Raw genomic sequence first — 14,360 nt, 5'->3', positions numbered from 1 at the left:
TCCCTATGTCTCTTGAGGTAAAATGCTAATAGTCATAAATTCAAATTGCAGCAAAAAACATGGCTTGGTCACTAAGAAAAATCTCCTAACCATACACATTATCCACTGAAGTAGATGGCCCAAGAAATCTCCATAAATGAGGCCTCAGAAAAAAAAGGTTGGACAGATCCATCAGGAGTGCTATGAAGTTCACCCCCCTTCAAGGCGGAACAAATTATTTCTCTGGTCCTTTCATCCCTATTTTCTGTAAAAAGATTTATTAGGGTGTCTCTTCCTGATGAAAAACATCCTACAACCTCATTTAGTTTATTCTTATGCAGATCCTTAGGACTGAGTTCAGGCTCCTTTCCAAGGAGCCAAGCATATCTCAGACTTTCTTAGTAAAACATGCTAGCATCAATACTCAGCACGTATGCTGAACGATTTCTGGAAAGGATGAATTGGAAGACAGGCTACACAGCAACCATAAAGCAGATCGGATCTATCAAAAGACTTTGGGGCTTCCATGAAAAAACAAAATCAGAATTCATCTGCTGAACTCTTTTTTCCAGGAGTATAACATTTAAAGGAGTAATTAATATGGTAAACTATTCACTGTACTGCCTTTCCTGCATGAATTAAAGAAGTACTAGAAAGGGATGGGCATATCTGGTGGTTGGCTTTTGTTTTTCCTGGAGAAAAAAGGCAAATTGTTAAAAAAAATCAAGTATGGTACCTAACATGTATCACCTTGATATGTGGATTTAGTCTGACATAAAGGAAATTCTGAATCATTTTCTACCTCCCTTTTCTTTAAGTAAAGGAACCAAAAATGAAGGTATCTTATGCATCAGATAAACTGGAGAAATTAACATATTTCTTAGGATTTAATTAGTAATTCTTACAATTAAGTAAAAATACTTAAAATAAAATCCTCTCAAGAGAGAATATCATAGGAAGAGATTAGAAGCTTTTTTACCTTAAGTAACAAGGATTATTTTTATCTGGAGGTCAGAGATCCTCAACAGTACTGCAATGTCCAGCAATACAAGTAGGTATAATTAGAAGCTTAGACTGGGAAAGATACTGCCTTTAAGAAAATAAACCATTTTGGCACATAATAAACCCTTCTCTTCTGGTGTACAGAATTTGTACACCGTAAATGTCACACCAGTGTACTTAGTACATCTCCCTACCTGTTAAATAACAAGGCGCCAGCAACAAATCATCATTTGATCCTGCTCTACTGATGGTCCTACTGAATCCTGGGGAAACCTCCTTGCCACCAGCTCCTGTTTTAGGTTAATTTGGCCTAGGACAGTCTGTATGGGTCTGGCATCAAACCGACCAGCTCCTCTGCTGACAGCTCTACTATCGTGCTGTACCATGGCCGGCAGGCTGAAAGAGAAGGGACCTTCTAAGTCTGTACCAGCCTGAATGAAGAGCTTCAGAAAAGGACCTGCATTGTGTCTAATCACAAACCATCTCACTTGGACATGGCTCTTAAAAACTGTGCTGCACAAAAGAGCTCTAGAAAGGAAAAAACGTACAAGTAATTAGACTCGAGAGCAACAGCAGGGCTGCTCAACTGCAGGAACAAGTCAATGCATATAGATAAGAGATACCAAGCATTCCTTCGGCCAAAGGAAGGGAATTATAGGAAACACAAACAAATGCTAAGGAAAATAGCTAGGAAAAAGAGATTTGGCTTTTCCTTTACATTTAGGGTTGAGGGAAAAGGAAGCAGGTGGCAAAGCTAAACACGAGAGCGCAAAACTAAATGTGATGTGATCTTTATGGCAGAGTCCACAGCTTTTAATTCTTCTTTAATATCCTGTCAAAATAGACAAGATTGCACATCCTGTTTTTTTTCCTTGTGTGGTTCAGAAATGAAGTCATATAGATTCAGCCTGTCACTAAATGATTAAAAATTAACCAACTATCTTGATCAATGTTAAACAGCTAATTGCAATGCTTGCTCTTATTCTTCCATAGTTGGAAGAAAAATTTTCATGACTATATGAAAAAAAGCAGAAAAGGCTACATGTAAAGAACCTGCTTTACCTCGGTAATAACACCTCAGTGGCAGAAAGTTAAGGACAGAACAAATCTGCTTGAATATACACCAAAAGAGAGGTTCCACGTGCATTTAGCGAAGCTAATTGCTCTTGCTTACCAAGAGACTCATCTGAAACAAATCATTTATGGTTTCCTGAAACAGAGCGTTATAATAAAAACTATTGCATTACAAATGCCAGTTTGGGCACTGATAACCTTTGTTACGAAGAGCTGTATACAGTGGTGACTGGCATTGTTTTATTTCACCACATAATAGAAGAAGTTGTGCACGATTGCTTTATTTAATTGGAATAACAAACCTGCTGTACCTCTCACAGAGCACTGGGATTCCTGCAGACATATCTATGTGTAACTATTTTCAGCCCATGAGAAAAATTCTTTTTAAACCTTTTGAACTTTCTTCTGCACTTGTTACCATGTCAGAGGAATTACACATCCTCCAAGTAAGGTTGTTGTCACTCTACTTAGTCAACAAGGTCCTTTATGTTAGTATTTTGAAAGATCACATGGTCATTATGCAATTCAAAATTTTAAGCATATTTGTTTTATGAGCTGTAGAAAAATATTTATAAAAAGTAATCCAGGCTTTGGCATTTTGATTTCCTCCGTATTTCTATAGATTAAAGCTTACCAATGAGGCTTTCTTGAGCCCATTAACACAGTATGTTCACTTCATTACAGACTTTTAGCAGTTCTGCAAGTTCCCCTAATTAATGTTCTTAATTATTTAAGAAACTTCCCCCCCCCCCCCCCCCCCCCCCAATGTATCACAGCATTAAACATATCACATCCTTCTTTCCTCCTCAGCATAGAACCCAAGGACAGATTGCACTGGCAACCATCACCTCACTGCATCCCTTCGCATCAGTTTCTTCAGAGCCCTACCAAATTAACCTGTCTTTTCCATTAAGACAGAAGAGATCTGGTCTAGATACTTTCTAACCAACCCCCCAGATCTTAAGTATGCACGCTGCCATCAAGACCAGCATTGAGAGTCATCCACAACACTGGTGCTCAGGGGACACTCTACAAATAATAGATTCCTCATCAAAAGATAAGGAAATCTCATTTAGATGCAGAAGTGAAATGGTGATGTTTTAAACCCAGCCTCTCACAGAAAACATCCCTCTCCAACATACTGCTTAAGTTAGTTTCACAACACGCTTCCCAAGAAAATAAAGCCAATCTTCCCTTGGGTACAGAAACCACACCAATGCCAGTGCTGGCACACAACTTAATTGTGTGGCTTCAACTAACGAATAAGCAGCGCTTAGCTTTTTAACTGAGCCTAGAAAACAGGTCCACAAGTCCTTTCTGCTAACCCACTATTAGACTTACCAACCTGAAGCAAAATGAACTGAGTTGAGGAGTCCCCGAGACTCAAGTTACTAAGAATTTAAAAGAAAGGAGTGTTATTTTAGATAACAATGTGATAGTGATAACTGCCTGGCAGTAAAGCATTAAAGAAAACATACACTTCTGAATAGCTGATAACTTACAGTTCTGAAAAACTAAAATACGGATTGTGAAGTCTCCTAAATCTGCTACTTCCCTCTTCATTTTGGGCCCATTTTTTATTTTGGGATTACACAGAATGAAACACACAAAAACAAACCATGACGACAGACACACACAAGACGAGCCTTGGAAACTTACCCCTCCTGACAACTTAATCACCCTGACTTTGCTGCCGACATGGGGCCCATCTCCACTACCACTGTTTGTCCGCTGCATGACAGTCCTTTTCACGCCAGGTTTCAGTTCCTGGGGCCTTGCTTGTACCGAAGCCACTCTAGCAGTCTGTGGTGAGGGCAGCGGTGCTGCAGCAGGTTTTGTCTGCGATATTTTCTGCGCTGCCTGAGGCTGACTGGGAGGTACTGTTCTGGTCTGCCTCAGTTGTTTCACTGGTTTCAGCTGCTGTCCTTGATACTGCATATTGCTCCCAACCTGTGGGTAATCTGTGTGTTTGGGCTGGACATTTGGAACTACCATATCTTGCTTTTTAACAAGGAGTCTGTTTTTCACATTTTGCCTGGTCTGTAAGCCAGAGTGGGGTATGTAAGGGCTGCCGTTGGTGGGGAACTCAGAAGAGTTGTCCTCCTGCTGCATGTAGGATTGCTGCGTAGAAGGTTGCTGCTGCTGCTGCTGCGCCAGTCTTTCAAGCAGTTCTCTCTTCCTAGCACCAGCCTGCTGCTGCCGTCTCAACTCCTTTTGTTTCAGAATTTCTTCTCTTAAACGTTTCTGCTCTTCTATCTTCAAACGGTACAATCTAGTTTCTTCATCTTCATCTGGATACTACAAAGGGAAACACAGATTAATTCACAAAATTCTCACTATATGCCCAGTTCGGTCAAAATAACATTATTTTGTTGTTTTAGAAGATGTGATAACGGCCTAACTCTCTGTAGAGCTTCTGAAATTATCCCTGACACCAAGCAAAGGCTATCAGCAGAGCATATCCACAAATATGATTTATTTGCTATTCATTAGAGGCAAACAACTCAAATCAGGTTTAGGACTTAGATATACTACTTCCTAGACAGTTAAAAAAAATAAAAGCTATAATACCAGTTAAGAAATCTTATCATAATACTAAAAATGAAGTCTTACAAATTAGAACTCATTTAGAAGTTTCTAAAATCAATTAAACTATTAATATAATTTGAGATATCAAAATATGTTTCAAATGGAAAGTAACAATACGAAGGCAACCCACTGTCACACAGGTTTTATCTTGCTCTTTTCTGACAAACTAACAAAAGGTAGGGTGGTAAATGACCTGAAAGGCCCTGATTAGAACTATTGATTTTTCTCACAGAATTTTCAGCCTGATCTCAAACTCATTTGTCACACAATAATTGGTTATAATGAACAGCACAAGTCAATCTCTCTGACCTTGAACTCATGCACTCTCTTCAGAATCAAAATGTTGCCAAAAGCAGCGTTGGAATATTAATGGTATATAGAGAATGCCTTTAATATTCCATCCCTAGACCCTTCTGAAAGTCTTATACATTGTTAAATAACCTTTCTAAAGATTATTCAACTTTGGCGCAACGGGTTCTTACGAAAAGCTATAAAAAAAATAGACAAGAGCCAAGAAAATGTAAATTCTCATCATCCTGGAAAAGAAATCAAGCTGCTTATGATACAAATATATGCATTTTTTAACGTTACAAAACATACCTTTTCATTAGATGCATTTTATTTTCAACAGTTTAAGATATTAAGTTAGAGACTTTTAGAGACCACTTACAAATGCTAATGAGCACAAAATTCTTTTGATAAGATCCATTAATCACCCCTAACAGGCTCTCAGAGTAATAATACTTTGCATTTTGGTAAGTTACAGCATCAACAACATTAGAACACTTCTCAAAATCTGAATCTGTGATTTACAGTTATTTATGTTGCAGTAACTGGGGTGCAATATCTTGTCAGTACAAATGGCTTTTTTTGTCTTCCTTTTTAAACACATGCATACCCAAGTGTACAATAATAAATTTTGGTGTTTGAGGGCTTTTATCTCCAGTACATCACAGAATCTCCAACGCAAAGGAACAAACAGCAGAACAGATCCAACCATAAAGTTGATCCGCAGATATAAAAGCCAGGTAGCGTTTGTATTCATAGAATCCAGGTCCACAAATCCTGAACGCTCGTCTCCTCCAGATATAACTGCTCCTTTCCTAAGTAGCTGCATGTCTCAGAGTACAAGTCTAGCCTAAACAATGACTAAAATAAGACTTCAACAAAAACAGATTTATTTATAAATATGTGCTATAGTTTTGGGAGGAGTCCGAACACCATCCTTTTTAGGACAATGCTTCATAAACCACAAGGTTCTGATCTTCCTCAATACTTTTCAGAGTATGATTGCAGTAATAAATGACTGATCACTGTAATGACTAGATTACAGGTCTTTGTTGATAGATGGCAACAGGAACACACTTCTACAAATTAAAATGTGGAGCGAAGTCAAGTAGTTAATCTTGTACTGAAAGCTGGAGGTGCTGGATTATAGTCTTAAACACCAAAAACAACAACAAAAAATCCACGTGACCCTTAAGAGACAGAGAAAAAAGATAAGACTCTTAAGTATATCTTGCATAGGATGAGAAAAATAAGATAAGCTCCAGATAGGAGGACGATGTGCTGTTATGCAGAACCTGATGTTATGAAGTTTTCAGTCTGTTTCGGAGACAGTAAATATGCTGTTCAAATCGTCCAAACAGAAAACCTGTTCCACTTAATGAATTATTTTATTCACTCGCTTTGCTTTAGATCAGAGCATTCTGTATTTTGTCTAAATGGGTCTGACAGATGCCAGTGAGCCAGTACCAAGTGTACCTCTGGAGGTAGCACTGCATTTTTTTTCTCTTTATGATCAACTGAGGGTGTCAATACTAGCAAAAGCCTGCATAAGATGGGGCTTTTCTATCAGCTGTCCTTTATCATCAGGGAACTATCTGCTTGTATTATCATCTAACAAGTTCTGAAAGCCTTGGAAGATACAGATCCCGATCTGGTAAGTACAAAACACCAACTCAAAGGCTACACGTAAGCAGCGCAGAGATGTGTGTTTTACGGTCCATTTAAATGGGTCTTGCCAGCAGACAAGAACGGACATCCTGAGGGACTCTGATCAACATGTTCGCGCAGAACCCTGTGGGCAGATTTCAACTGCACTAGCATTAAACACAGAAGACAAGTGGCAAACTCTATTACCAACACATAAGAAGTTTGATGAATGCTCAGTAGAATCTTCAGGCTATTCTATCTCAAACATCATCTGAATTATTCCTTTCAGGAGCTTAATATTTGGTAAGTTAGTAAGGTTTCTACAAAGTCAATACGAAGTCATTCTCTTCTTAAAAGGTGAGCTTTGAAATGAAGGGCCAAGAGCTCTGAGGTTTTATGACAATTGCAAATCAGATGCTCAATAGGCTACAGACAGGCCTAAATCCTTCATCTCCATAAATGAGTTGCTATTACTGTTATGTTCTCAGTAAAATGCCCTTGCAGCTAGAGGAAGACCGCACGATATAATGACCCTGTGATCATTAGCAAAGTATTTGCATTGGGAGTCAGTTCTAATTGTTATTAGTTGGGGAATGACCCAACAGCACGGATTCAGAATGGGTAGCAAACTCCTCCCCAGGATAAAAATAGGGGTAGTTAAATCCTCTGCCTCTTGGCTCTAAAAGAATCTCTTCCCCTACATTGTAAGTAGCTTCATCAGACAGAACAAGCAAGACAGTATACTGAATCAAGATGGAAATGGTATGCAGTGACTGCTGCTAATGATTTTCATCCTATTAGTTTAATAACCCCAGCACAGACTTCTTCACAAGCAGTTGCACTGCCAAAAGAAAAAAAAATACAAAGATTTTGCCAAAAAAATAGCAACTGGGAGAAAGCAGACATCCGTCAAAGATATCATGAATTTCACAGCTCGTATTTGGAGGTTTAATACCAAAAGCAACATTATCTGTAGGAGAAGCAGAAAAACTTGGAGCGGCCTTTTCTCTAGATAAACCAGATGTGTCACCCTTTTCCTGTGGAAAATTCTACAACATGAAGAAATGGTGTACAAAAAAGGAGCCAGGTGGAATACAAAGTAAAAGAACAAAAAGTACAAGCACAAAGCCAGAGAAGCAAAGCAGTTCCTTTAGTGTTATTTTTATTGTGTTTTTTTTTTTTCTCTGTTCATTTGTTTTTGCTGTTGTTAAATGCTGATTCTCATCTGTCTGAAAAGTTCTTGAGCACAATATATTTAATTGTGGTTTGGAGGGAAGACCAAGCCTTAGCTATAGGTTTTTCTTCTGCCTTAAAGGTTCATAGGTTTTAATGGAAAGTGCCAAAAGAAGAAGTTGTAGGCTGCCATTCTGAGTCTAGCTCAAGAGCAGCAGTAAGAAAAGCAGCAGGCTTTTGTAGGATAACTCAGAATGGCACTGTTGAGGAAAAGACAGCAAAGACATGCTCTAAAACAAATTACAATAGAAAGTATAACGTCTCAAGTCCTCATACCAGTAGCTTGCTTCTCATATAGTGAATTCAAAACAATCACTTTTGTGGTTGTGGGTTGGTGTTCTTTTGGTTTTTGGTGGTTTTTTTTTTTAGTTGTTAGAGTTAAATGCAGAGCTGTAAGAGCTGGATACTGAAGTCCTCTCGCTTGCAATGGATGAAGGAACAAAAAAAAAATCATGCAGCCAGGCTCACTTGTTTCCCTCAGTAAAACTGGCACAATCAAAATTGTTTGAACTGCAGCATATACACAAATCTGTTTATTCAAGAGGTTATTTTTTCCCCATCAGTTATAATATTAGAAACAAAATAGGCTAGAAGCACTTGTCCAAAAATTTGTAACAATTCTTCATAAAAGGTAAGGACAGATCCAAATTACATCATTTGGCTGCCGGGGTTCAATAAAGACAGTTAAATAAACGTCACACATTACTAATGACAGAGGCTCCTAAACCCTATGAAGGTATGAATCATCCCACAAAACACAGGCAGAGTACATCTCAGAAAAACAGAAAATTAAGAATGAGATTATATATAACTTTGAAAAGCACACTGCCCTCTTATGATCTTCTATCTGGAAAAATACCGCTGGAAAGAATCACAAAGCACAAAGACAGGAGGCATTATTTTTAAAAGCTGGAAGTCAAACCTACTCAAGCTGGAGAAAACAAATTAAAACATACATTTTTTTTAGGTAATTAACTTCCAAAAAAGCAGATTTAGAAACATTTTCTTAAAAATCACCTGAATTTGCCCAATATTGAATATTTTCTATACTCCAAGTCTTATAAAAAAACAACATAAGACCAAACAAAAATCCAACTCCAAATTTTACTGGATTTGGAAGAACAGAAGGGTTGCCTTTAAGGATACCAGGGATGTTATCTGCAATATAAGTGGTGATATCAGTAAACCTCTGATTGTGCAATGGTTTACCAATATCTCTCCTGTTCCGAGATCCAATAACTCATTTCTTCTAAAAAGCTTCACATCACCTTTCTACATTTTTCCTGCCCTTTTTTTAAACTTAAAAATGCTTAATGTTGCCTTAATTCCTCTCATCCTAAACTGACCTCAACATGAGCAGAACGAGACCCGCAGTCACTACCCATTTCTCTCAATTTCATTGTCTCTTTGTTATCCTCCCAGATGTAAACTTCCATGTCCTCAGTCTGAAAAATCATTCTGACAGAGGCACTTAAAGGTCGATATTTTCCAGCTGCATAGGAACAAGCATACTATTCAGAAAGTTCACACAGTTTTCAGTCTTCTAGTCTCTCAGGTTGCAATCCTTTATATATCTATTTGGAAGATGAGGGAAAACCTTTAACAGCCAATATTGCTATTTTTTGTGCTTCCTGAATGATAGGGCATTCATAAACGTGGCCATTGGCTCTTAAGGAAGATGGATGCAGAAAAAAAGTCTTAATTTTCCAGTTGAAGACACTTGCAAAATAACCTGCCCAATTCAGTTATGAGCCAGACAGCTAGAAAAAATGGCAGAATTTAACTCTTTCACCTTCACAGAAAGCCTAAAACAGCACAAAGTTTGGTAATTAGAAGAAAAATACACAAAAGACTGGAAAACATTACAATTTGCCTTAAGGAGGGGATGTAATAACCTACATTACAAAAATAGCAGAGAAAATAATTAAGTGCTTGGAAATGAGAGCTACTAGTACAGCAATCCTCAGTTTGTAAACTGAGGGTGAGTGTCACCAGTGAACACGACTACCACAGTGGCACAGCTGAAAAGGGACAATGTTACTGCACTGTAGCACAAGGCTCTCTTTTGGGTCAACTTTGAAAATAGAAGTGTTCTAATCTGTGCATGCACATTCACATAAGTACTTGCCAAGTGTACCTACAAAGGCTTTACTTTTATGGTTATCAATAGGAAACACTACAGAGACACATCAGTTTTTCAAGGGCAACTTTCTTTTCCACCTGTTTTACGAAAAAGCAACTTGTGTGAAATAGGTATCACAAACTCCTTTCAAAGATAGCAGTTTTACCATGGAAATGAAAAGAAAGCTTGACTTGTAGAACCAAGAAATCACATGAGTTGGATTAGATGGTCTTAAAGTTACAGGTTTGTTAGGATATGTGTAATATTTAAAATGGAAAGAACACGATAACTGCACTGGTTATTTTATTCCATTTGATTAACAGGAGTGAAAAATAGTTCATTTTTCCAGACACTGACAGAGGTATTTCAGGACTAATGTCTTAAGTTCCAAATGTCTGAAACATGAAAAAACTACAAAATGCTTTAGATGGGGAGGCCTGTAACTGCTTTGCATAGGCCTTCAAAACTTACCTTTACTGTTGGCCTGAAAAACAGATTGACTTGGATTACTCCAAGAGACTGAACTGAGGTGAAGGAGATTACTTAAGCAATTTTTTTTTTTTTAGAAAAGATCACAATTAAAAATTTTTTTTTTATATTCCCACTGAGAAGCAAGTCCAGAAGAGATCAAGCACTGCCAGCTATGGGTTTCTTTTGTGCCACATTTGCGAAAATTAGGAATGGTCATAATAATTTAAGAACGAGATGAGAAGCTAATCGCCAGCAGCTTAAGGGGAAGAAAGTATTACCACAATTAAAGCTTTCAAAAGTTGTTGAAGGAAACCTGGTCCTTGAGACAAGTTTCATGGGCAATTGAACTATAAAGATTTACAGTTTTGTTCTGAATAACCTCACATTCGGGAATTGTACAGGGTGCATTTAACCATCACGTTCCTCTGGCACTTCCTGAGATTCACTATTAACAATATCATCAGTGCAATCCTACCTACTCTCTCACACACTAACAGTGCTCATGGCAAGTCTTCTCTAGCTTCCAGGAGAATCTGTGCAATAAAATGTCCCCTGTTCACCATGCATGACCCACTGGAGCCCAAAAACCTGTATCTCATTTTCTGATTGTGCAGAGTACTAGCAGAGCAAACAGCATCTTTTTGTCCAAAATGGAAAATCTGAGAGCATCTCCTATTTTTTTCATGCAAAAAGGGTATACGAAAGAAAGATTTTCTTCTTCAAGAAGAAATTCCATGGGCAATACAGCTGCAGTTTCCTTCAGGAATGCTCAAGACCCTAGAGTAGAGTAGGCAGTCTAAGGGAAAACAGCATGAGGAAGAAAAAATGGCTATTTAGGGAGGTATACGGCATATAGCAACACAGAAAATGGAAGAGAAGAGGTTTTCTAACCCAGAAAGAAGTACTTACCCGGAAGGGGAAGAAAAAAACAAACAGACAAAAAAAACAACACAAGCCAACCGATCGTAAACCTGCAAGATACAAAATGGGCACAATGGGTATCTCAGAGACTTGTATCATTGATGAAGTTCATGCAACCTCTGCCTTGTCACAGTAGGAATGATTCCTACACCTGCAAAACAGGATCACCAGGGCCCTGACAACCTTTCAGAGTTCATTTTTTTTTTATTTTGGTCAATGGAAACTGTCTGAGAGCACAACTCAGAAGGGAGGCCTCTAGTGGCAGCAAAAAATATTGGGTGAATAGTATGTTAGCTACATTTACAGTTCACAAGTCAGACAAAAAAAATTTTAAACGGGTTTTCTTTTAAAAAATGGCAAAAAAAGCCTTACCTCTGGTTCAGATTTGACTTCTGGTTTTGCTTGGGCCACTGGTGTGATCGCTTTAGCTTTCATCTCAGTCCGTCCCTGTGAGTTTCCAACACCAGCTACAGTCTTGGTGGCAGACACTGTGCTGGTAATGGGTTTGACCTGAGCAGCTGGGGTAGAGGTTCGCCTGTTGTTGCTCACTTCCAGAGCATGTGACGGTGCTATTGGCAACTCCCGCAAGTTACTATTTCTTGGAGCAGTTGGCTGTAGCTGCTGATTTGGACGCTTGACAATATTTTGTGAGGGTGTGTTCTGAAAAGCAGAAAGGAAAAAAACGCAGATATTTCTACCCCAAACCAGACTGAAGTGTTCCCTGTTTCAGATTTTCATGACTTGTTTGCCAACAAAAAAAACACTTTTCAAAGAGGCACTGTGTTTTCAATGTAAGTATAAAAATAAAAACATTAACTTTTTTTTTTTCATTTACAGCAAAACTGAATCTCATTGGTTTAACATCTTTCTCAGAAATTGGCTTCACTGTGATTTATTTTCCTAATTAAAATGATTCTTCTGAACTAGTCACATTGACTTGAGCACTGCCATGGACTGTTGTGCCACCCCAACCTGCCTAGTGGCAGAACGTGCTGGACTGGAGCAAATTCACAAGACGTGAGTGATACCATCTTAACCAGAATGCTTATTCACAGTGCTACTGAGAGGCCTTCAGATTGAAGGATGGTGTCAGAGAACTGGGCTCCTACAGTCACAGACTACCAGCAGTTTTAAATATGATCATGCAACCGCCCTCCCCTCCCTCCCAAACCCTTTACTGTTAGTTCTTGGGCAACTGTCATCTCGTATTGGAGTCGGATCACAAAAAAAACCACAATGAGAACTGGACTAGAAAAAAAATATATAAATGCACTATTTATTGATATAGTTACAAAATGAGCAAAGTAGAAAAAGAAGCAAAAAATGATGAAAGAAAAGGACAAAGCAGAAAAGGAATAAGGAGGCTGAAAAACTGTGGTGGTAAGTTTTGAAACACGTGTTTACAAGCTTATTACCCATGCAGAGCTAAGAGAGACAACGCTGATGGAGGTGGTACTCACATGTCTTGGCTTCATTGGACCCTGCCGCTGCTGACACTGCATCCTGTTGTTATTTGGCTGCTGCTGCGTGGCCTGCATGTGAGGCCTGAACTGTGGCTGGTTCATGGGCATCAAGGGCTGTGGTGGTCCTTGGAGATGATGGTGGTGTTGCTGCTGCTGCTGCTGGTGATGATGCTGTTGCTGCTGCTGGTGATGGTGCTGCTGAGGCTGAGGCTGTGGCTGAGGTTGCAACGGTGGATGCAAAGGACCCTTTGTATCAAGAAAGATTATTTGTTTTTAGTTTCAAGGTAGTAATCTCTGCAAATGTAGCTCCAGTCTCACAAGTCCTCAAAACATTTGTGAGCAGCTATCGATCAGGCTAAACCAAAAACACACTGATTAAAAAACAGATTAACAGAAGCTGCACAAGGTAGTTCTGTGCTTACGCCTGAGTAAGACAACAGCTGAATTGGGAAAATGGCAAACGAAAGGCCTTCTGCTCTCTTTCTTTTCTGTTTAATGACTTAAACACTGTTCTTTCTCTTCCTCCCCCCAAACACAGAAGTACATAGAAGTCTTTATGGCTTCCCCACATTCAAAACCTAGACACCATGAAAAGACCCCGAACACCCAATCATGCAGGGCCCTCTCCATCACTCGGCACAACCCCAGAACATTTACCCACTTCAAGCAAGCAGCTCAGCTTCCCCCCGGGCAGCAGGAGGCCCCAGCTCCCCGCTGAGCCCTGCGGCTGAGCAGCAGAGGGCGCTCCGGCCCCGCCGGTGGCCCCGACCAGCAGGGCAGCGGGACAGCTCCCTGCCTCCGCGGAGCTAAAGCAACTTAAGGAGTTATGTGACATTGAAACTTCTGATCCCATTAACTGTAAAGTGCTTTTTGTAAGTCTATTGTAGAGACATGGCTGGGGTACAGACTGCTGTTGGAAATGAGTTAGTGCTGGCCACCGAAGAAAAAAAAAATCACTTTTTCCGACAGAGTAATAAGCACTATATATAAATCTGCCTCATACCTGTAATCTCGAATAACTCCATTTTATTCACATTACTCCTATAACTCAACAGAGCTACAGTGCATTTCTGGTCCACTGCAAACACCTCTTGTATGACTGCTCCCTGTTGTAGATCCGTACCTGCATGTTAGGCTGCGTATGTGCGGCGAGGAAGGGCTGTCCCGGGGCTTGTAGGAACTGCTGTCTCGGAGGAATGAAGGGCCGTGGATTTGCTGCACCCGGCTGGTTGAAGTGGAGAATTCCCACCGGGCCTTGAGGCTGTATGTTCGGCCTCACCGGCCTCTCCCTGGGAAACACCGGCTGTTGCCCCTGCTGGCTGAAGGCTGGCCCGGGCTGACTGAAGGGCATGGGGCTTTGCGTAGGGACAGGATGCGCGCTGTTAAGAAGCGGGGGAGGTGGTGGTGGAGGGGGGCTCCGCTGCTCAAACAAGTGATGGCTTGGAAATCTTGGATCTGTGGGAATCAGAAAAAGTCATTAAATGACAGGCTCCGTGGGAAACAAACATGCTTATCAAACGCAAAGCTCTGTTTTGATTTAGAAAAGTAACTTGAAATTTGTAGGAAAAAAA

At 39.7% G+C, this 14,360-nt stretch overlaps 1 protein-coding gene across 6 annotated transcripts in view; it reads right to left on the bottom strand.

Moving 5' to 3' along the window:
• Positions 1–14,360, bottom strand: part of RBM33 (RNA binding motif protein 33) — a 102,754-nt gene that overhangs the window by 30,311 nt on the left and 58,083 nt on the right. For all 6 annotated transcript variants that reach the window (XM_048062259.2, XM_048062260.2, XM_048062264.2 and 3 more), the window contains exons 12-15: positions 13,913–14,244; positions 12,787–13,035; positions 11,699–11,986; positions 3,715–4,353 (exon numbers count right to left, since the gene is read on the bottom strand). In XM_048062259.2, coding sequence (XP_047918216.2) covers positions 3,715–4,353; positions 11,699–11,986; positions 12,787–13,035; positions 13,913–14,244 — 1,508 coding nt within the window. The remainder of the gene's footprint in view (positions 1–3,714; positions 4,354–11,698; positions 11,987–12,786; positions 13,036–13,912; positions 14,245–14,360) is intronic.

This window comes from Anser cygnoides, chromosome 2 (assembly GCF_040182565.1).
Source record: "Anser cygnoides isolate HZ-2024a breed goose chromosome 2, Taihu_goose_T2T_genome, whole genome shotgun sequence".
Taxonomy (NCBI): Eukaryota; Metazoa; Chordata; class Aves; order Anseriformes; family Anatidae; genus Anser; species Anser cygnoides.
Note: the sequence above shows the minus strand (reverse complement) of the source record. Positions and strands in the feature narration are given on the sequence as shown.